This window comes from Pseudonaja textilis, chromosome 7 (assembly GCF_049901715.1).
Source record: "Pseudonaja textilis isolate UNSWEBS1 chromosome 7, rPseTex1.2, whole genome shotgun sequence".
Lineage (NCBI taxonomy): Eukaryota > Metazoa > Chordata > Lepidosauria > Squamata > Elapidae > Pseudonaja > Pseudonaja textilis.
In genome coordinates, this window is record NC_141996.1 from 34235315 (window position 1) to 34259888 (window position 24574).

Consider the following 24574-nt stretch of genomic DNA (forward strand, 5'->3'; position numbering starts at 1 on the left):
CATTCACATAAAGAGGATAGAGTAAGGGACTCAACACGCAACCCTGTGGTGTACCAGTGTTAAGAATAAGGGTTGAAGAGGTATGATTACCTAATCTGACCCTCTGTGAGAGGCCAGACAGGAAATCCATAATCCAAAGGCAGATTGAATTAGAAAGCCCAAGGTCCAGAAGTTTAGACACTAGTCTATGTGAAAGAATTGTGTTAAACGCATAACTAAAATCCACAAAAAGCATCCTCACATAGCCCTCCCACTGTTCTAGATGAGTCAGAGCAGTGTGAAGAGTGATGGCTATAGCGTTCTCTGTAGATCTATTTTTTCTGTATGCAAACTGGTGTCTATCATATGTGTGTGGAAGACCAGAAATGATGTGCCAGCAGACCAATTTCTCAAAGCACTTCATGATGATAGGAGTGAGTGCCACTGGTCTGTAATTGTTGAAGTTATTGATAGGGAACTTCTTTGGCAGCTGAAACAATGGTGGAAGCCTTCAAACAAGATGGAATAGTGGACTGGGATAAAGACCGATTGAAGATCCTGGTAAAGACTCCAGTCAACTGATCAGCACAGTCTTTAAGCACTTGCCCAGAGATACCATCAGGACCGGCAGCCTTTCCAGGATCCACAGCCCTCCGAATGCTGGTAGTTGTGTTTTATCTTTCTCTGATGTTTCCACTTCAAAATGAGCAAAGAAATGATTCAGTTCCTCTGCCAATGAAGCATCACCCTCAGCAGGGATGACATTGGTCGGTTGATGGTTTGTAATTTGTTGAATACCTCGCCACACCTGCCTCATGTTATCCCTATAAAAATTATCCTCAATCTTCCTCCTATGATCAGTCTTGGCCTCCCAGATATCTTTCTTCAGATTAGCTCTGGCAACACTGTATCTTGCCCCATCACTGGACCTAAAGGCCTTAGTCCTGTCATGCAAGAGGTGCTGGACTTCCTTGGTCATCCAGGGTTTCTGATTGGGATAGATCTTAATACATTTATCCACAGTGACAGTATCTGTGCAGTGTTTGATATAGCACAGAACAGTTGCAGTGTGCTCCTCTAGGTCAGGGTGATAAAGGCGTCCTGATTTGTGTTCTCAAAACAATCCTGAAGTTGCTGGGAAGCATCTTCTGGCCAAGATTTCACTGTCTGTATTATAGGCAGAGCCTGTCTCCTAAGAGGGATGTACGTTGGTGCTAAAAGCAGTGACATATGGTCTGATTGTCCCAAATATGGTAACTGTATAACCTTATAGCCATGTTTGATGTTGTATATACTTTGTCCAATATGTTTGCTCCTCTAGTAGCACACTTAACATGCTGATAGAATTTAGGGAGCACTTCTTTTAAATCAGCTTGATTAAAGTCCCCCGCTATGATATGCACAGCATCAGGATATTTATTCTGCTGATTACTAATTATGTTATACAAGAATCTGAAAGCTATGGTAGTATTGGCACCACGCTGAATTCCCGCAGAAGATATATGGGTCTACATTTAAGAGTCATATACTCCAGATCCATGGAGCAGTGGCTGTCTACACTCTTTGTATTGATACACCAGCTTTTGTTCACATAAAGGCTTAAACCTCCCCCTTTGATCTTGCCAGAATCTCTACTCCTGTCCTGCCGGTGAGCTATGTAGCATTCCAGCTCAACAGCTGCATCTGGAATGAGTGAATGAAGCCAAGTTTCTGTGATTCGCAAAACACCAGCAGTTCTTGATGAATTTAGTCTTTGCAATCTGTAACCTTAATTTATCCTTTTTGTTAGTCAGAGATCTTGCATTGGTAAGAAATATACTTGGAATTGAAGGCTTGTGTGGAACTCAAGCCTAAAGAAAACCCCAGTACCACATCGTCTCTTCCTCTTCCTGTTCTTCTTTCTCCGCCTCTTCCTCCTTCTTACAGGGATAGTGATCCATGGTTTCACCAAGGGCCTAGCTGCCTCCTTTGGTATGTTATGAGAATGTGTAAAATCGTCCGTAATAGCCTTTTCACATTTCAGTCCGATTTGTAACAAAGCTTGCCGACTATAGATGTTCTTGTTGTCCTGATCAGCTATGAGATGGGATTAAAATCCTGCCTCATCAGTATCAATTTTGCATCGACAGAGAAAGGCTTTCATTGTGATATTGAGCCAACATTTTGCTATTATTACAAGTAAAGCAGTCTTAACACTGCTATTTTTACAAGTAAAGCAATATTGTTCACAAATCATTTATTCCTGTCTACTGTGTAACATCATTAGATTTCACTTCTCTGTAGCACTTATTGGTAAAAAAAATTGTTTAAAAAAATTAAATTAAATTCAGATTCATTCAAATTCAGCTTTCCAACCACCTAGAATGGAACATGTTTAAAATTGAGTTGGAAGAAATAGGATCCTAAACAGTAAGAAAATATAACATTGTACCAAAGGATAATATACTATAGGAAGTCTATGATTTATTATCACAATGGAGCCCAAAATTTCCATTGCTAAGCAAGACAGTTGTTACGTGATTTTCAGCCGATTTTATGATATTTTTTGCCACAGTTATTAAGTAAGTCACTGCAGTTGTTAAATTAGTGACATGGTTGTTAAGTGAATCTGGCTTCTCCATTGACCTTGCTTGTCAGAAGGTCGCAAAAGATGATCTCTGGGCCCCATGACACTGCAACCATCATAAATACATGTCAGCATCTGAATTTTGATCAAGTGACCACAGGGTTGCTGTGATAGTCATAAGTTTTGAAAGTGATCATAACTCAGTATTTTCAGTGCTTTTATAACTTCAAACAATCCCTAAAGGAATGGTTGTAAGCCAAGGACTACCTGCATGCCCATCTGGATTAATATCCATCCCCAGATCTTTAAGGACTGATAACCCAAAGTAAAGGGGAAAAGCATTACCATAAGGTCAACAAAAAAAAAATGAAGACAACAACAAGGAAAGGCAACAACAAGATTTATATGCCATTATGAAAATGCAGGGTTTTCTTAAATATTGAGTCATTTAATCAAGAACTTCCTAACCTTAATGTAAGCTAGTGATCTTCATTTTCTTCCATTTGTCTGCCTAGAATGTTTGCTAACTAGATGAGGTTTGTTTATAGAATTCTAAATCTTATTTTGCTTCCAAAACAATTTAACACAAAAGCTGGAACAAGCTTAGTAGCTTTTAGATATTACTGTTAGGCATAGAATATTTTCTTTAACCATCTTTCTTATATAATGTAATGAAAGAGAATTAGCTTTGAAATTCCTTTTAAAGAGGACATGAATTTCAGAGGATTCTTTATTTATTTATTTGATTTGTCGATTGTTTACAAGATAATAAGTATAAGTGTATACATAGTTATGAATGCATGAAATGGGTACATATAAGAAAAATAAAAGAAAAATAAAAGAAACAATAGGACAGGGACGGTAGGCACGTTGGTGCGCTTATGCACGCCCCCTAGAGACCTCTTAGGAAAGGGGTGAGGTCAATAATAGACAGTCTAAGGTTAAAGTTTTTGGGGTTTGGGGAAGAAACTTATCATACAAGTAGTACTCCTTTGCACTATTTTATTACAGTATTTAATAACGTTTTCCTCTTTAGATGTATGCAGCCCCCTGGACTTCCAATTCAGTCCCAGGGAAAACATTAAAAGCAACATTACTGTCAGCACAAAAGAGGAAATCCTACTCTTGATACGTTATATGTTGAAGAAACTTTCTTTCCACTTAATTTCTTTAACTGCCAAATTTGGGGGGGGGGGGGGATGAAATATTGTGTGTATTAACAACATGAAGCATAAAATTGGAAGCAAATTTTTTTGATAATTTGACAAATACATTCGAGGAAGGAAAAGGGATTTTTGACATTGCCCAAGTTCATTCCTATAACACTAACTAGACTAAACGAGTGTTACTGTAAGTATGTCTGACTAGTGTTTTGGGTTCTTTTTTTATATAATTTTTTTTTAAGATAAACATATACAGACAAAACATAAAAACATAAAAACATCTTCCAGTTATATACATACAGTGTGTCAGTTGGTTACAAATCTTTTGTGCTATCCTTTCATAGTCCTTACTCACAAGTTGTATAGGTTCTCACATTGTCAATCTAACAAATGCTTATATATTTATCAGTTATTAATCATTCATTTGACTCAACTATTATTCCATCATTTTATACAAGATATTCTAGATTTTATTATAAATTTATATTATAGTATTCTGGGTTCTTATGCTGTTTAATAAACTCTGCCTTCTTAAGAAGACTTTTTGCTTTCATTTATGTTTTATTATATGCACAAATCTATTTTAGAGCCTAAAATATGTTTACAATACCAAAATAAACTGTTTACCTGCTTGTGGCAGTGGCAGATGAAAGAGCTACAAAAGAGCTAGTTTGTTCTAAGCAAAACATTTTAAATCTTGAAATATCAAGAAATCACTGACCTCTCTGTATAGTTATCTATGAACTGTTTTTCATCTCTCAAAAAAGGTCTATTCTTATTTTGGAGAACTATTCTTTTATATTCACAATGCGGATGAATGTACTAAACAATAGAGCAGAATTTTACATGCACTGTACATTGGTATTGTCTACATAATATTCTTCTTTTTATTTTACTTTTTGTAAATAGATTACAAGACTTCTGTGCTACAAGCTTTATACAACCAGTCCTTAGAAATTCCATGTGGGAACAGTATGCCCCATTATATAAACCTAACAAATGCTTCTGTAACGTGGTTATTGGTAAGAAACATTTACTCAATAAAATAAGGGGAGAGGGAGACCTAAGTCCAAAGCGGCTTCACCAAGCCTGTCAGAATATATCTTATTTGTTGTTTTGCTTTTTAAAATGGCTGAAAAATTATCATTAAAACTTAGTTTGCTCTGAAGACTGTGACTTTGGAAATCCGTAATCTTGAGGATCTCATGTGTCTTCCTAGATTACCCATGTTTAGGAGATATCTGATATGAACCAAAGCATCTCATATTCAAGTAACAGTAATTCTAAACTGCAGATAAAATATTTTTTGCAGATTCTAAACTGCAGATAAAATATTTTTCAGTAAACATATTTAGGCAGCACTTCAAAAATATTTTATATAAAGTATCTAGCATGCATGTTAGTGCTATATGGATATGGCTGTTTCTAATAGATTTTTATTTTGAGATATCAAATTTATATAAACTTCTTCATTGAACCTCTTGGTTTTTAGAGTTTTTTAAAACCCTCCCAATTATTTAAAGGGCCCAAAAAGTCCAGCTCCATTCTTATTAGCATATAATCATACCACTACCATGATCTGGTCATCCAAAGGATGTGGGGGCGGAGAGGTCAATAGCTTCAAAAAACAAGTGTGTCTAGGCTATAAAGTGTCATCCTTTATTTTAATGTGCATGAAATATGCATCATACTTACATAAAAATGGATGGAGCTTAAATTACTCTGGTCATACCTAATAATTTGATAGCATTGACACATAATATTTGTCCATATGTCCCATATGCCCCTGTCCAGGAGCTGGAAATTCTATAATTTCTCTTTTCTGGGTGAGCAACAACTCAAATATTTTATTCTTGCATTGCAGTTCTGCAAATTTCTACTTTATTGCAATATAGTTTTAATATTTACATGAAATTGCTAAATCAAATCATATTGTCATTAGGTCTGATTTGTCCTTTGAACTTTTAGAACTTTAGTAATGCAAAATATGTCTGGGAATTTTCAAATTGGGGCCAATGCCAAGTATCAATATTAGTCATCACTTCAGCCTTTACAGCTTCTGAAGCTTTTTGGAAACCATTAAACCATACACTGACTATTGTATAATTGTGTGGTCTCTGGGTTTGTGGGTATGCACAGAGAGAGAAACACACTGAGACACAGGTTCTCAAGAAAAAAAAATCTTTATGCATTGCTTTAGCAGAGATAGCACTTGCAGACTATTCAGTACTTTTTTTGTTAGAGAAGCTTGCTATTTTATTTCTATTTCTAAATAAACGTTCTAATTGCTGCTGAGAAGACATTAAAAAGAAAAAAATGTTTCCTTTTTTCATTCTGCAGTCCAAAACTATTTTATACCAGAATTAGTTAACAAAAGAGATACGTCCTAAAGTGAAATTTATAATAAAAAGGGACTGTTCTTGAGACAGATTGTGAAAGAGAGATAGGCTATCTAATAGCTAATAGCTCTTATAGGAAGGAAGGCAGAATCAGTGATTCACCTATTCTAGTTGTACAATAGCTATTATATCAGCACCTTCTATTACATTAAAAAGAAAGAAATGATGATAATTCATGCTTTTTCTTGGCAATGCATCATTGACATATCTCCCATTTCTAGCAGAAAGAAAATGGAAATGAAGAGATCCTAATCAAGAAAACGTCCTATTACCTTCAAGGCTATACGACCAATCTCACTGTGTACAAGGACAGAATCCAAATGAGTTCAAAAAATGCGTTATTGATTTCTCCGGTGACAGTTATTGATGATGGCAAGAAGTTTGTCTGTTCAATTGCCACTCTTTCTGGAAGAATTCAGGAAAGTGCCACTCAAGTGAAAATATTCGGTGAGGAGGAGCTACTGTAATGGATTAAAAACTTAATCGACACTTTTTTTTCAAATGTTACTTTATAAAATCGACTTGATTCCCTTAAATGCTTGTTTGCTTAAGTAACGGTATTTAACATTTTTCTATTTTGTACAAAGAAACTTCTTGCCATAAATTGGTAGCAGAGCACAATATGTCTCTTACTCATGATGTCATGTAATCACCTAAGACCACTGTCCTGTATATCGTTGATTCTCAAAAGTTTGAACATTGGATCAAATGCAACAGGATTATGTTAGATTTGGCCCAATAATATTTTTAGGGTTTTGAATCACAAGTATAAAAAATGTACATAGTTCAAGAACATGAAAACCCATTTGGTGGCAGTGCATATAATGAATATCTGGACCACTAGCTTAATATGAGCTAGCTAAATAGGCCAAGATAATCTTGGACTATATTAATGGAAGAGTGCATCCAGATTTTGTACAATTCAATTCTACTCAGCATGTATCCAAGTTAAGCAAGATGCCAGCTTTTAAGTGAAAAAAAGTCAATCCTGGCATTGATGTTTGGCAGATTGCACTGTTTTCCTAAGGGTACTAATTGCTGCTAACTGTGTCCAGTTCTGGGCAAAAGCTGAAATGAATTCAAAGGAAAACTACTAATATATTAAGAGATTTGGAAACCAAGTCTTATGAGGAACAGTTGAAAAAGGATTAGGGCATTATTAACTTGTAATAAAACAAAATGAATAAGGAATATTATTGTGCTCTCATGTTATCTAAAAAGCTGCCATAAGAAAGAGGAGGCATATTATTTATGTGTTATAAATATCTTTTAATATTACTATCTGTTTCTGATTTTATTCTCACAGTGATTAAGAATGTTATGTTGATTTTTAGTGGTGCTATTACTTGTTTTTGTTTTCTGTTAGCCATCGTTTGAATAATACAGTGTTGCATCTGATACACATCTTAAACCAGGGGTATCAAACTCAAGGCCCGGGGGCCAGATCTGCCTGCGGGGTGATTAGATCTGGCCCGCAGGGCCACCCTGGAAATAGCAAAAGACTGGCCTGCGGTGCCTCTGCCAGCAAAAACAGAACTCGGGTGGGCTGCACACAGCCCTCTTGAGCTCTGTTTTCGTTGGCAGAGGGTACTTACAGGAGGCCGTTGCAGCCGAAAACAGAGCTCAGGAGCCTGTTTTCTCTGGCAGAGGGCTCGGGCCACCACAGGCACCCCTGACACAAGTGATGTTGAGCTGACCACACCCACTCTGGCCCTCTGAGGTAAAATACAATCCTGATGCAGCCTTCAATGAAATCGAGTTTGACACCCCTGTCTTAAACAGTGGTGAGATTCAAATATTTTTACCACCGGTTCAGTGGGTGTGGCTTATTGGGCATGCTTTGCATGTGTGTACACACTTTGCATGCACACGTATGCCAAATGTGCACTTTGCACAGGCGCAGAGGCATTTTAACTCACCTCCTGCAAACCTGCACTCTCCTGGTCAGTTAAGCAGCTGCTGCACAGCACTCTGCTGTGCCGCGCAAAACAGCTGCACTTCAAATTCAGAGGATAAAGGTGTGTATGGGAGCCTGGGCTGGCAGGAGAGCCCAACAGCAGAGTGATGGAGATAACTGGTTTGGTCTCTGCTGTTCATCGCCGCTACTGGCTCGGTAGAACCAAGCTGAACTGGTAGAATACCACCACTGATCTTGAAGTATTTCATCTTCAAGATCTTGACAACAGTGTATCTTGATTAATTTACCTAGTAAATATAGATGCAATATGTCTTTTTGAAGAGAGAAGTAATTTATTCATAGACAGAGAAGGATAAGAAGTACAGTGTTTTGATTAAACATGAACAATTCTTTCAATCAACTTCCAGAACGAATTCAATTAGTTCATGCAAATTGAAAATAAAGGTTAATAATATAGATCACTACTAACAAGTGGAGCTAAGCTTGTAGCCAAATTGAACTTCGCTGTTTTTCATGAGCAATGATTGCACAGGTTCAACTAAAAAAAAAAAACCAAGAATAATTAAAAGCCATTAGGCAAATGGAGTGTTATGATGTACCTGGAACTTTAGAGAAAGAGGGAAGAAATAGAAACAAAATGAAATTGGAAGAAAAACTAAAGATGCTGTAAACACTTGCCCCCTGTTGGTATTTTTCATTTTGAAAGAAAAACCATAGCTATATAAAAGAGGAAGGAGAATTTAACTATGGAAATATCTGATCCTTCCATAATGACTTTAGTAATATTACAAATTTCATCTTTGGATAGTTCTTTCTTGGGACTGTTGGTAGTGCAATCATTTAGATATATAATTTGGAACATGTTTACTAACCTAAAGTATGTACCAAATATATTGAGTGGGTCTTCTTCCAAGGGGAGCAATAATTGGGCTTTCAGTTTACAAAAAAATGGGAAGCAACACAAGAAATGTCCATTAGTGGACATTTCCAGTCCATTGTAGATGTCACCATATAGTCAATTCTGATAGATATTACCAATTCATGATAACTTGCATAACAGCTTTTAGTGGGGGCTGAGGTACAAGATGTGGAAAATCTTGCAAACATACAGAAACCAGTGGTCTTGATGGGCCGTCAGGGTGGCTTAATGTGATTGGAAGTTAATAATATATAAACCATCTGCAACAAAGAAGAATATGAGGCAATCAGATTTATTGTGTGAAGTCATTTAGTGTGAACAAGGCAGTGTGGTTTATAAATCATGGTTTTGGCTTAGAAATAATATCTAAAGTTCAAAAAGAGACATTTTCCCCCATAACTCCACAAAAACCTGTAATGCAAACTTAGCATTTTTTCCTTTCCTTGCAGAGTGGAGAGATTGGAGAAGAAGGGATGATAAGAAAGCAAGCATGTACACAATGGGCAAAACACTAGCTGGTTCACAGCTGCCTGTGCTAGTGAATTCCTTTCAATTTGTATTCTCCATATTGTTGTAATCTTGATTAATCCTTCCTGCCCAATGAATGTAAATGCAAACCTTAATTCCCTTCTTGCTAATGAACTCAGAACTTGGGTGAGCATGCCAAAGGGCAAAATGAAAAACTGAAATAAAATAATAGGCAAAGGCCTTAGAATGGAGCCAAATTTTAAGGGCTCATTTAAAAAAGGACCAGAGTGATGATAATTTTTACATCATCATAGACTGCTGCAAATACCTATCTTGATTTAATATTCTCAGTACTGATTAATGCAAGCATTGCAGTTTTATGATCTCTTTCTCTTTCTTTCCTTCTTCAAATTGGAAAAATTCTGTTGATTAAATTGTTTTTTTTATCCATATTAGGTTCTGAATGCCAGTTTTAATGTTACTGAATTCCCTTTAAGTTTGTGTTAGGGGATAAATAGGGGATGAAAATAGGGGATAAATTGCAGACTAAAAATGGCTGTATGAAAAGCAGAACCGATGACCCCAATCAGTGGTGGGATTCAAATTTTTTTACTACTGGTTCTGTGGGTGTGGCTTGGCTTGTAAAATCTCCAGTCAGAGGTGGTATTTGCCGGTTCTCCAAACTACTCAAAATTTCCACTACCAGTTCTCCAGAACTGTCAGAACTGCTGAATACCACCTCTGAGCCCAATGCAGGAGTGTCAAACTCATGTCATGACACAGCATCACATGATGTATCTGAACGTTTTCCCCCTTCACTAAACTGGGTATGGCTGGCACATGATGCATCCAGCTTGCAGGACAGGAGTTTGACAGCCCTTCCCCAATGGAAGAGCTGAGAAGTAGACCAATAATTTTTAATAACTATCTTCAATAATTTCACTTTGGGTAAAGAGAGGTATTGAGATCACCCAGAAGAGCCTCAGACAGCTGCTCCTTGTGAGCAGCTTACAAGATAGCCATCTCCAGTCAGTTTAGAGATGAGAGAATAAGCACCTTGCTCCAACTGTGGTTAGTGCCTTTGAAAGGATGCTAAGTGTGCATATTGTTTTCTAATCATTTTCAGAAATTGCTTGTTAACCACTTTTCAGCTATTAGGAACTTTAGAATGAACACAGCACCAGATGACTTTGCTTTAATCTTTAGGGTTAGGACTAGGGCTAGGGTTAAGGTTAGGATTAACTACAAATTTTAAAACAATTTTAAAAATTGTTTTGAAATAAACTACAGAATTTAGACCTTTTTATTTTTAACAGACCCAAGAACAACACAGAATAACCCAGACCTATTTTAAGAGAAAGTGATAAGTTACTAAAAAAATATACTTATTACCATGTTTCCCCAAAAATATGACCTTCTCAAAAAATAAGTCCTAGCTTGATTTTTACATGTATATCCAATATAAGCCTTACCCCTAAAGTAAGTTCTAATTAAGACCCTGACCATTCCAGGGTGCACAGGTAAAAATTAAGCTAGCATGGGGTTGGGGGGTGGAATTATCTTACCACTTACCTTTGGATAGTTGCAGCCAGACCTCGCACACCTTGGCCCATTTGTTTTGCTGCAGCCAGCAAGGCTTTCCTGAAGGCCTCAGTAGCCGATAACAGAGCTCTGTAATCAATCTGGAGCTCAGATATCGGATGAAGAGGCCTTTCCTAAAGGCCTTTTCTGAAGGCTCTCTAGCTGATAATAGAGCTCCAGATTGATCCAGAGCTCTGAATAGGCTGCAGAGGCCTTCAGGAAAGTCTTGCTCGCTTTGCTGGACAAAGAAGTTCCTGAAAGCTTCTGATAGTGAAAAAGAGGCCAGGGGTGATGCACGCAAGTGAGGTGAGTCAGTGGACAACTCCCCCCATTCCTGAAAATAAAATGTGGTACCTTTTTGGGTGGCAAAAAATATAAGACAGGGTCTTATTTTGGGGGAAACACAGGTATAATGAAAGAAGTCAGGGGTTTTTTAATATTTTTTTTTCCTTTTCTTTACTATGTTCTTATTTTTCTTTCATTTGTATTTTTTCTTTTTTGCAGCATCATTTTTTTCTTTTTATCTATTTTTTTAGTTTGTATTGTAATGTTTAGTTTTTAATACTGTCATTATAAAGCTTAACAAAATTATTATAAAATTCTGATATAAATAGGCAAATGCACCCACATACATGATACACACACACATACACACACACAGTATATATGTATATATATTTACATTAAAAAGTACAAATAGATTTCTTAGATGCTAAGCATCCAAGGCGATAGAAACCACAGGGTAGACTGATGAGAGATATTTTTGAAATTCGCTAAAATAACTTATACTAATCAGACAGTATATGGTATTCCTGATATCGCATACTCTTTAGATATTGATTTCATCTATGTTCTATTATTTTGAACACAAATTGATATTTTCAACTATAAAATAAACTAATGTTTGTTGTATACCGTTTGTTGAAGGTCGTTGTGTGCTGAATTAAGTCCTGTATAATTTGTCTTTTCCCCCTCTTTGGTGCTGCAGCAAAACCAGAAATCTCTATTGCGTTCCATACAGATTCCAAAGGAAAGGTGGGTTAATTTATGTAAATGTTTGTGCAATTTTATATTATGCCTTGAAAGGAGCGAAAATTAGTTTTTCATGTTTTAAACTACTTTACAAGTAAATTGAGATTTTGTACTTTTTGTTTAATAATCTTTATATGTTTTTCTGAAACTTGCCCTCTAATTTCTAACAGTTTCTTCTGCTGAAAAAAAAACCACTTCTGTTTTTCCCCCTCATTCTTAGGATGCTCTAGAAAAGTCAAAAGATTGTACTTGGCTGAGAAAAGAAAATAGGAAGAAATAGAAGTCCTTCATCTGGTAGTGCCCTAGAAGGAAAAAAATAAAAGTGAAAGAGAGGAGTCCTTTTTTCCCAAAGTTTTTTTTTTACATATCTCTTCACATGAGCAACGTGATTCCAGATTACAATATTTATGCATAGTCATAATCACACTTTCAACTTTCATCATCAGGCTTCTAATTGTGTTCATCTGTGAGTCAGGATTTCACAGCTGTTTCTGTTTTAAATTTGGTGCTAGCCTACTGCTGTGCCAGAATGGTTTTTTCTTCATCCTGACTGGTTGGGAGTCTTGGTCTGTATTTATTGGTCTTGGAGTTTGCTGTGTACTGCTTGATTGGTGTTTCTAATACCTTCTGTCTGTTTTGTGGCTTTTTTTGTCTTGATTGGCTGGCAACATTGTGTTTCCTGTATTGGAGGCTTTTAGTGTGGCTTGGGTTCAGGTAAACAGACGGCTATCATTTATTAGGAAGCTAGGTTTTATCCATAGAGATTGAAAAAAGACCTGAAAGCATGAATAGAAGAGATAATTCCACCAGACTGTCAATTATCTGGAAGCCTTCACTCACAAACAAAAAAATCTCCACACCACCAGCCATGCAAACACCTGGGCACAAACAGTCTCCCACTGATACCTCTAGCTCAAACACACCCCAACCAAGCACCCAGATGAAACCTAGCTTCCTAATAAATGATAGCCATCTGTTTACCCGAAGTATTTTGTGCTCCAATAACTATATTTTCTACCTCAGATATCTCAACCAAATATTGCACAGATTTAGTAAGCATGTCTGTTACTGTAACAGTTTCCTTGATATTTCATCTTCACCTAAGCAACAATATCTTACTTGATAAAGAACAAGATTCTTGTGATTTTAAGCTCTGTCACAGAAGCAAAACCACATGGTAGACAGAACCACAGTGCTGTTTTTAGTTTCCTTCCTGTTATGAACTATTTAAATATTAAATATGGCATTTATGTGGCTTGGTTATACACCCAACACTGCATGTTATATTCAAGAGGATTATGGAACAGGTGGTCAGATTTAATATCTGCAAACTTTTGTGTCATTCTAACTAGTTGTACTCTTCTTTTCATTGTTATATATTTATGTACATCTGAAAATTTTATACACCATCGTCAATCATTACAACAGAATAGATTGCAATGAATAAACTTCAGAAGGGAAATAGAGGTGGAGGTAACCAGATGGATTGGGATGAACAGGAAAATAATATTTTAGCCTTCCAAATTTGTTGGGATTACAAACTACTTTTCATTGATAAAAGCAAGCCCAAGACTTGGATACAAACAATTTAAAAATTACAATAAAATCTATTGTGCAATAAAAATACTCTTTAAAAATCCTTAAAATGATAAAACAGCTCAAAATCTAATAAAGTGAAAAGCCAGCTAGAACAGCCAACCTTGGCAACTTTAAGCCTGGAGGACTTCAACTCCAAAATTCCCCAGCCAGCAAAACTTGGAGCCCTGAACTAGAACATCGAAACAACAACAAAAACAAAAAACAATTAAAGAATAGTTATAATACCCCAAATAAACTAAAGTGGTGTGACCATGAAGTCAATTCAAAGGAGATTTTCTTTATCAGAGGGATTAACCCAGATAATCAAGCTTAAGACAAAGGCAGACAAACTATTTCCTTCTGTATACTATTTGTTTGAACTGCTGATTTCATTTCTGTTTATTTTTACTCAGGCATACTTCACATGTGTGATAAAGAAGGCATATCCAAAGCCAAAACTTATGTGGTACATGGGTGGAAAGATTCTGAATGAAAAATCTGAAGGTAATGCAAAATAAATGTTCTAACTAGCACAACTGGTATAAAACAAATGCCCAACTATTAAATGTAGACGTCAACTTCTTCAGGAATAGTTTGGGAAATTGTAATCCTTCTATTGGTTATCTCTTCCAATCAGTGCAGTTATTGGAGGGGGCAGGGAATACTGTAATACTGTTGAAAAGCTGCAGGTTCCATACTTATTTTTTAGAACACATTGCATCTATTTTTTATTTCAGGGGATTATACATTTCCAAATATTTGTAATCTATGGATGCAATTGCTATATTCTCCCTACTTGTTAAGGCATTTTACAAATAAAAATGATATATTATCCTGATTATGTAATCAAACATTTTACAGCTTGTTTTCAGGAACTTATTTATTTAATTATTGCTAGAGGAAGGAACATAAAGGAAAACCTGTTTTTAACCCTTTTTTTCTTTCAAAGGTTTATTTTTTATTATTGAAAATAAAAATATTAACCGAGTAGGAAGTTTTTATGAGAAGACATCATTCTTGTCAATATGGAATATAACTCATTCATCCATTAATCAAGCCTTCAAATGCATGTCTGCATACCACTTCACTAGAAAGGACAGATGGAATTGTTCATCTAAAGAAATATTTATTCCACATGGTAAGTCACTTTTGGAAATTAGGGGCCATTTATAATCCAAGTGGTGTCTCATGCATATATGTTCAGTCAAACATGCTTTTGGCAGTGTGAACTCTGCAGAAACAAATAAAAATGCATGTCTTCATAGAAAGTATAGTACATGTGTTTCATCCTATTAAGAGAATTGTTGCATATCCAGCAGTTACATTGTTCGTTTTTTAATTGAACTGGCAACTATGTAAAGCTGAATTTGGAGGAAGTTTTAACTCTAGAGACTAACAGTTTACTGGAATTTATTTTGCAGTCAACAGCAATCTCAATTTTGCTCTTGCTGATAGATATTATTTCACCCCAGCATATATATAAAGGTTGTGCAATATATGAAGGTTGAATAGTTTCAATATGTGCTGTGTTCGATGAATGCAAATGCAATTAAGGAATTGAACATAAGAAAACTTCAAGTTGGATAATCACAAAACTTCCTTAACCTCCATATTTATAGCTGGAAATCTAAAGGGGGAATGATTAAGTAATTGACTTGTCTCTAAATTCACCTCTTTATGCAAAAAGGGGCTTATAAATCAGGTTCTTTTAATTGCATGTATAGCTGTAGCTACATTATAACTTCTCTTCAAGTCTTCATCTGAATGCAAACAGATTGAGAAGAAACAGCAAATGTGCTATTTCAAGCCATTTTGAACTTTCCATGAGTTCAACTAGAGATCTGAATTTTTATTTTTATTAATCTAGTGCAGGGGTGTCAAACTCATGTCGTCACAGCTGTATCACGTGATGTATTGGGACTTTTTTCCCCATTGCTAAACTGGGCATGGGAACGGCCAGCATGTGACACATCTGGTCCATGGGCCAGGAGTTTGACAGCCATGATTTAGTGCATTATAAATTATCTTGCTCACCTGGTGGGTTTCAGAAGAAGAAGAAGAAGAAGAAGAAGAAGAAGAAGAAGAAGAAGAAGAAGAAGAAGAAGAAGAAGAAGAAGAAGAAGAAGAAGAAGAAGAAGAAGAAGAAGAAGAAGAAGAAGAAGAAGAAGAAGAAGAAGAAGAAGAAGAAGAAGAAGAAGAAGAAGAAGAAGAAGAAGAAGAAGAAGAAGAAGAAGAAGAAGAATTATTTATTTGTCATTACACTCGCAAGCGGGTGCAACGAAATGAGGTGCTCTTCCACAAATAAAACTGGACAACACCATTGAAAGAAAAATAAAACTAAACACAACAAACCATACAATAATCTCTATACAATTTAAAAATGTAAATGTAAATACCCCATTACTCTCAGCCATTAAATTCCACAAAAATCTTATGACCCAGCATTCAAACTCAAAACTGCACTTGGATAAAAACTGTTCTTAAATCTAGTTGTCCTTGTTCTTAATACCCTGAATCTCCTTCTCGATGGTAATAGTTCAAAGAGCTGATGTCCCGGATGAGAGGAGTCATTCAATATATTAAATATCTTCCTCTTACATCTATTCCTATACAGTTCTTCCAAAGAGGGGAGTGAGCAGCCAATGATGTTTTGGGCCATCTTAATCACCCTCTGAATTGCCTTTTTCTCTGCCACTGTGCAGCTCGAGAACCATACACAGAGACAGTAGGATAATATACTCTCAATTGAGCTCCAATAGAAGGTAGTCAATAGACTCTCAGCCAGTTGTTGTTTCCTAAGAATCCTTAGTAAATACAACCGTTGTTGTGCCTTCCTAATTAAAGCAGTGGTGTTTGCACTCCAGGTCAGGTCATTTGTAATGATGGTCCCGAGATACTTACATTCAACCACCTGTTCCACACGAACTCCCTCTATATACAGTGGCTGAATGTCTGCTCTTTTTTTCCTATAGTCCACTATAACCTCCTTGGTCTTCTTAATGTTAAATAGAAGATTATTATTTTTGCACCAGTGGGATAGCTGTAATACCTCATCCTGATATGCAGACTCATCATCCCCAGAAATAAGTCCTACAAGACTCAGAAATGGCAAGGGAAATTAGCAGTTGTCCCATTAGATAATTTTTAAAGATTGCCCAGATGGTTTTTACTTATAATTCAGCCTAACTTCAAATTAGGTTCCAATTTCTTTAATTGTCCTTCTCTTGTTTGTATACAGCCACAGATAAATTTAACCAAATGCAGTTGTTTTATCTGTATCTCAAGTGTTAAGCATTGATCAAATGGTACTCGGTATCAATTTAAATATATATGTAATATTTTAAATTTTTGTTCTAGTAAGTTACACTACTCTGTGTAAAATAGTGTTTCCCTGAAAGCCATCATGCTTTTCTGATTTTAAATTTAAATTTTATTAATTAAAATTTAAAATGCATAATATTTCTGGGTTTCCTTGAACATTAAAGTAATTCTGTATTTCTTCAAATCTATTTTCATTTCATTATGTTATCTATCTGTGGGAATGCTACATTTAGAATGAAAACCTATGATTTGTAATACTTTATTGGTTTCTATTATTTTATTTTTTTATTTTATTTACTTAAAACATTTATATAGCCACCCATCTTATAACCAACAATATCATGATGCTGTTCTTAAGGATTATCCACTCTCTGAACTGGTTATTTTAAACAGGATTTCAGAATACATCATTGGCATATTCAGAATTCATTAGTCACATTCCTGCCATTTCAGATTCACCCACAGAAAGTAAGTAGTTGTTTATTAATTTCTATGAAATATTACTTGTTCTTTAAATATTTACAAAATAATGGTATAAATGCGAACACCAAAATAAAATACAGTTATGAAAAGTGTTCCAACAGTTACAAGTATTATAAATTATTTTATTTTTAAAAAAAGAAACAAAAAGTTGTGATATCTTTATTAGAAAAAAGTATAGACTATATCTATATATTTATCTCATGCCTATATGGCAAATATACAAAAGATAGGCACATATGTTACTACTTGCATCATTAAAATGTTGGTATAAAGTCATGTTTATGTCATTGTTTATGTCATGTTTATGGCTCTCCACTGTATTTCAAACCATAGTTATTTTAATCAGGGTTACAGACTAGACTTTCTGAAGTCTCAGAAGAAACGCTAGTACCAGATTCCTCTTCAGAAAGTAAGTCAATTATAAATTTTATGTTTATTTTTCTTCAGCTTACATCCACAATAAAAATATAGTCATACACGAATCTTTTTTGCCTCAATACTTCTATGGTTCATTTATTGTTAGCTTTATTGTTTCAGGGTAAAGTATCTAACCCTTTGCTATTTATGGTGAAAGCTCCCACAAGTGCATAAAGAATGGGGAAATCTTTATATTGCTGGAGTCTGTGAGACAAACCCTTATCTCACATAGGTCCTGTTCTCCAGGACTTGTATATAAGAGAAGGCAGAACAATAATCTGTCATCACAATGCCTCTTCTTTCATTTTTATATTACCATGGCATTTGGCATTTCTAGGCCAAAAAAAAGGATCTATATCTGTTGTTTTATAATCCTTCCACCTTTCTAAATATAATACTTTTAATTAATGTTGTGTCATTATACAGATTTTTATAAATGAGCAATAACAATGCAATAACGAATGGTTGCATCAAGTTTTATTATACCCTTCAAGGTTCCAAAAGAAAGTATAACTTATTTTGTTTTTGTAGTCTTTTTTTTTTCTCCTTCTAGACAAGTCACAGATTTGGCAGCCCACTTCTTTCTCAAATTTTCTCATATTTTAATTGCTGTGTGGAGTGGAGTGGAGTGAAATGAGGTGGGGTGGAGTAAGGTGCGTGGAGAGAGGAGAGGAGGGGAAAGGTGGAGTGGGGGGAAAGGAGGGTAGAAGAGGAGAGCCATTGTGTACATGTGAAACTATATTAAGAACTGTCATGGTCCAGTTGGAGTATATAGTATAATTATATAGTAGGTTTGCTGAACATTTGCTTATGTTGGTTCAATCACTACATATCATAATTTAATTCAGTGGACAACGGAGACAAAGCTATTGAACAATCTCCTCCTCTTTCTAGCTGTATTTTTGAAAGGATCTTAATCAACCTTTATTAGAAACTGATAATGGGCATCAGTAAGATTCAAATTGTACTTTTAACTGTGGATATTAAAATAAAATGTATAGAATAATATTATTTTTATTTAGTTTAGATTTACTAACATCTTTTTCTCATCCTGCATGTGCAAAATGTTACATAGATGGATTGGATTGGATAAGAACCATATACTATAGATTTCAAATCCAATTAAGCATAGTGGATTAGCTGTATCAAGAAGTAGAAAAAATAGTTTTATATAATTTCAAACCGTGTTCTCCTGGTAGAATCAAACTAACAAAACATTAAATAAGGAATTTAAAGACAAATTGTCTTCTACAGAATACTTGCATTCTACTAAAACCCTGCAAAGTGATACTACCACAAAGTTATTCAGTGACTCCACAGTACTGCAAAGTAAGTGATGTACACTTTCTAAATTTTTGGTGTGGAAAGTAGAAACATAATACATTTCAATAATTGTGACTGACTTATCAAGGATTTTATTTTTTAAAAAATCAGCTTTATATACTTTCATATGTACTTTCACCACATTAAGAGCTGCCATGGTGCAGTGTTTAGAATGCAGTACTGCAGGCTGCCAGCAGTTTGATTCTCACCGGTTCAAGGTTGACTCAGCCTTCCATCCTTCCAAGGTCGGTAAAATGAGGATCCAGACTGTTGGGGGCAATAGGCTGACTATGTAAACTTTGTAGAGAAGGCCATAAAGCACTGTGAAGAGTTATATAAGTTGAAGTGGTATTACTATTGCTATATGTGAGAGTTATTAAGAGAGCCTTTCTGAATATTGTGAAGTTGGCTCTTCTGTTTTCTTTATAGTGCTGAATAGGAAGTCTGCATTTTGGTTTTACTTCTCCTAGTGGCAATAGTCAATAAAACATTGAATAGTCATGTTGAACAGGGAATTTATGGGCAATTTGTCTTCTACAGAAATCTTGCATTCTACCCAAATCCTGCAAAGTACTACCACTACTATGTTGCTCCATGATTCCACAGTACCACAAAGTAAGTTATAACACTTCCTGAATTAATTGTATTTAGTGTGGAGAAGGTAGTGCCATATTTCTTTCAAATCAAAGGAATAATAATAATACCTTAAAACATGCAGAAGTATAAATATCATTTATATAATTTCATATTATTCAGTAGTTATTACTATCAGGGAAATCTTTCCAGAAAATAGGAAATGATAGATTTGTTCCTTTAATATTCATTTTATAATGTGAAATTTGTATTATCCAAATGAAGTCTACATTTTAGTTTTACCTCTGCTGGTAGCATCTAGCTAACAAAGCACCGAATCATCACATTGACAAGGAATTTAAAGACAATATGTCTTCTACAGAATCCTTGCATTCTATGCAACCCTGGCAAAATGATGCTATTACTATGATGTCTGGTGAGACCACGGTACCCCAAAGTGACTCCACAATACCACAGAGTAAGTTATAAACATTTTTTAAATTATTTGTATTCAATGAGGGAAAAGCAGAACCATATTTATTTCAAATCCTACGCATAATCATAATTTAGCTACATAAAAAAGTAGAAATATTCACTTTACATAGGAAAGTTACTCTCATTAGGAAAACCTTTCCAAATAATATGGAGTGTTAGATGTATTTCTTTACAGGTTCCCTTTATAGTATTTCCTGAAAATGAAGGGTCCACTTTTTTTGAGATCAACCAAGTATTGATCTATTGATTGCAATAGAAACTGGCTGTTACCCAAGTCTAACATTATGGGTTAAGAGAACGTGACTGGCTCAAAATTATCCAGCTGGTTTTCATGACAAAGGCAGGACTAGAACTCATGGTCTTCTGGTTTCTAGCCAAGTACCTTAATCACTAGGCCAACTGGCTATGATATTGTACTTACAGTTCCCACTCAATGGATTCTTTAGCATCCATAATAAAACATATGTATCAATTTGGTTAAATATCAGGAGAATGGTCTTCAAGGGAATTTACTTGGAATGCAATTTACTTGAAGCAGAAAAGCAATGTTTGCAATAAATAACAGGGATCAATATCACTGTTAAACTCATGGACTGCCTATGCCTGATCTCACATTATCAAAGCAATTTGTTTGTTCCTTAAATTAATATAGTTTTTGAACCTGGATTACATATTCGGCTGTCTGATATGCTACATAGCATGAAAGAATTTAATGCTAATGCTAAATTACTCATTGGAGTCTAGAAATTCCATAAATATATTTGACTGGATAGCAACAAAAGTATCCAATGTATAATCAAAGAACAAGGTTAGATTAAAGAAAGTTGGTTCTTGATAATCATTATCAACAACAAGAATAAGAATAATAATGATAGTTTTCACTCCTTCGTTCGTCACAGCATCAAGGAAGCCAAGAGACAAAACTTTTCTTCCCAGTGCTAAATCTTCACCGACCATGGCATAGAGCTATATTTCCTTAGATAATCTGATTTTTACTGCTGCTAAGAATAGTTCTCATTGAGAAACGTATAAGCAGTGACCTGAGGTTTCATGCCTGCTGCCCACAATTACAATCCTCTTAATGTGATCATTTCCCATGTCTAACATCCTTAAAGGGCTGCTGCTTGTTTATGCTGGAGAGGCTTACTTGATTTATAAGCTGTGAAAAGGTATTCCTTCTGGCAAGTCATTCTGTTTTCACATGTATAACACACACACACAAATAGAATCAAGCAAAATAATATTGATTACTCATTTTCAAACTGATTTTGACATATATTTCTGAATCTTAAACTTGTAAGATGTAGCTCAAGGTTCTTGTATGAATTTCTAGTAGGAATCCTACGTTTACCACAACACTGTCCATCTTGTATTAGAGTAAAAAAATTACATTAGTACCACTACCTCCTGGAGCAAAAGTCAGAAGTTCCATGTTTAGATGATAAATCATTATTTCACTGATAGTGTAAATTGTATGCTTCTTATCCTCTGTAAGCCCTGGATCAAGAAAGCAAAAGACACATGAGAGTTCAGAATAAAAATAAAATATATTTCAGTACAGAAAAAAGATTTTGTTTTTAACAAAAACTAAGACATTTAATTTATTCTAGCAAAATGTATATACTTCCAAATTATTACAATACTGTGTATCTGCTGAAAAGCTACCATCATAGATGAAGGTTTTAATGAAAATACCATGGGTTAACATGCAGAATATCTGAGTCAGATTCTATGTCTGGCATTTCCTAATAACAAAAGAAAAATTCCTGCTGAAATGATGAAAAACTAATGTCCATTGAAGGCTCACAGTTTTTGAATTTTATGGGAATCAAATTGGATAAGGTTAGTTAGATGATATAAAAGACTTCTCAGTAGTGATACATCTGTAATGATGTTTTATATATGCAACTGATGATGTGAAATTGCAGACACCAATGAACAATTATGCAGTTCTTAACTAGCTGTTAAATACAGCTACTAGACCTGGGTGAAATCCGGACAACCTTTAGATCAGGGCTCTCCAACCTTGGCAATATAAGACTTGTGGACTTCAACTCTTTAAGACCTGTTGAAGTCCACAGGTCTTAAAGTTGCCAAGGTTGGAGACCTCTGCTTTAAATCACAGTAAAAAGGTAGACTCTTCTGTGTCTCTTTGCTGCCATCTAATGATCACAGGACTTTTTACAGCTCAGATCTAATAAAGTATTACAGCCCAGGTATTGTTCTTTTTTTTCTTTGATTCCCACATTTGTGCTCGAGCAGGAGTTACCTGAATTTATTTTCAGTCATCTTTAAGTAAAGTCTAAGGGGTAAATATCCTTTCTAATAAATATTACTCTGTTTAAATTGTCATGATTTAATGTCATTATCTTGACAAAGGGCTGAAGAATTCCAGGGTAATAACCCACCAAAATGCTGCCACTGTTACTCATTTCCAGGATAACTCCATACCATCACAACGTAAGTGGATGATGTGAAAGTATTAACATGATTTTTGCATAACTATAAATTAAGATATATTGTCTACATTTTAATTATGTGTAAAATTAGGTTTCTTAAGTCAGGATAGATAATTTGGAATCACTAATGAGAGAGAAAGGGAGAAAGGGAGAGGGAGGGAGGAAGGGGGAGGGAGATGCCAATGCTGTAATATTATTATATATAAGCACCAGCAAGAAAGAAATGCCTCTCTCTCTCTCTCTCTCTCTCTCTCTCTCTCTCTCTCTCTGTGTGTGTGTGTGTGTAAAATGAGTGGACAAATGTGTCACCCTATCAACCTGGGGAAGGGGATAATGAAAACTGAAGGAATCAAGATCCTTATGGAAATAACATCAAGAGTCTTAATGAAAATGATTGCTATAAATATGTGGATATATTTAAGATGACAACATCAAGTACATTGAAGTAAAAAAGGAAGAATCAGAAGTAAATATATCATGGGAATTAACAAGATCTTAAAGCCCAAACTTGGTGGAGGAAATACCATCAAGGCAATTAAAATATGGGCAATTTCAGTCATTAGATACACAGCTGGAAGAGTGGACTGGACTAAAGCAGAATTAAAAGATCTGAATAGGAAGACCAGAAAAATAATGACAATGAATTGAATCATGCCGGTCATCCATACAGTGATGTTGACAGACTCTGCTTACCAAGAAAAATAATTGGATGTGGAATATTGCAATAAAATGGAAAACTAACATGCTCTGGCACTTTAGAATTCAAATAGGCAAGCACTGCTACATAATAAACCTCAGACTAAGCAACTGTCAATAAGAAAGACAAAATAGTTTGAATAGTGGAATTGACACTACCTGGATGAAGTAAAATAGAAGAGAATGAACTGGCGAAATATCACAAATACAAAGATCTGCACATTGAAGTAGAATGGTTGTAGCATAAGAAAACAAAACACAATCAGCATTGACAAAATCATCATCAATCAATTGCAAAAGGCATCTTTATTTGCAACAGCTAACGTCCTGCAACAGTATATGTAACAACAAACAATAAAACTGCCTACTCTGGGTCTTTAGGAAGGACTCAATAGGTGAATAAAAATGTCAAATTCAATCTAAGCATTGGACTGATTGTGTGAACAACTGTAATATATCCCATCTTCTATTATGGTTGGTTGCCTAGTCAGCCAGATGCATAGTAATCATTATTACTATTAATAATACTGATAAATGGTCTAAAATCATAAAGAATGTAGATTTGTCTATTTTAAGGAAACCTGCCCATCAGAAGAATGACTGAACTACCCACAATAAATAGGCCTACTAATTCATATACTGTAAACAATGCCCTTAATACTGGTAAGTTATTGCTTCAATTGTAAAGGAATCTCCATGAAAGGAGGAGCAGAGCAAAAAGATTGCTACAGCTGGTTTTGGCAAGATTGCTCTACAGGGAGGAGGCTGGGGGAAGGAAGGTATGAATCAATTTCCTCACAATTTCTATGTCATAATCAAGATAATAATAAAGACTGTATTTCTCAAATTTACTCAGTATGTGACATGTGCCACCAGGGGAAACATCACACTTGATCATGTGTATTCTAATGTAAAGCATGCATGCAAAGCAGTGTCCCTTCCACATCTAGGACTTTCAGATCATTTATCACTGTTCCTTATACCAGCATACAACCCCCTCAGAAGGAAAACTAAGCCTGAAATCAAACTCATCAAAATCTGGCCAGAGGGAGCACTTGATCAGCTGCAGGATTATTTCTCAAATACTAATTGGAATTTATTTGAACAAGAGGATTTGGAGGAATATACAAAAACTATACTGTTTTACATCTTGACATGTGTAGATATGGTTACTGTGAATAAGCGCACCCGGATTTTTCCAAAC

General features: G+C 35.3%; 1 protein-coding gene across 1 annotated transcript in view; it reads left to right on the plus strand.

The window, feature by feature from the left end:
* The window catches only part of CD96 (CD96 molecule), a 42232-nt gene that overhangs the window by 7890 nt on the left and 9768 nt on the right, over nucleotides 1-24574 (plus strand). Inside the window, exons 3-13 of the mRNA XM_087937412.1 lie at nucleotides 4618-4730; nucleotides 6329-6554; nucleotides 11982-12028; nucleotides 14017-14107; nucleotides 14553-14741; nucleotides 17318-17392; nucleotides 17754-17816; nucleotides 19079-19153; nucleotides 19688-19762; nucleotides 20103-20198; nucleotides 22595-22675. Coding sequence (XP_087793538.1) covers nucleotides 4618-4730; nucleotides 6329-6554; nucleotides 11982-12028; nucleotides 14017-14107; nucleotides 14553-14741; nucleotides 17318-17392; nucleotides 17754-17816; nucleotides 19079-19153; nucleotides 19688-19762; nucleotides 20103-20198; nucleotides 22595-22675 — 1131 coding nt within the window. The remainder of the gene's footprint in view (nucleotides 1-4617; nucleotides 4731-6328; nucleotides 6555-11981; nucleotides 12029-14016; nucleotides 14108-14552; nucleotides 14742-17317; nucleotides 17393-17753; nucleotides 17817-19078; nucleotides 19154-19687; nucleotides 19763-20102; nucleotides 20199-22594; nucleotides 22676-24574) is intronic.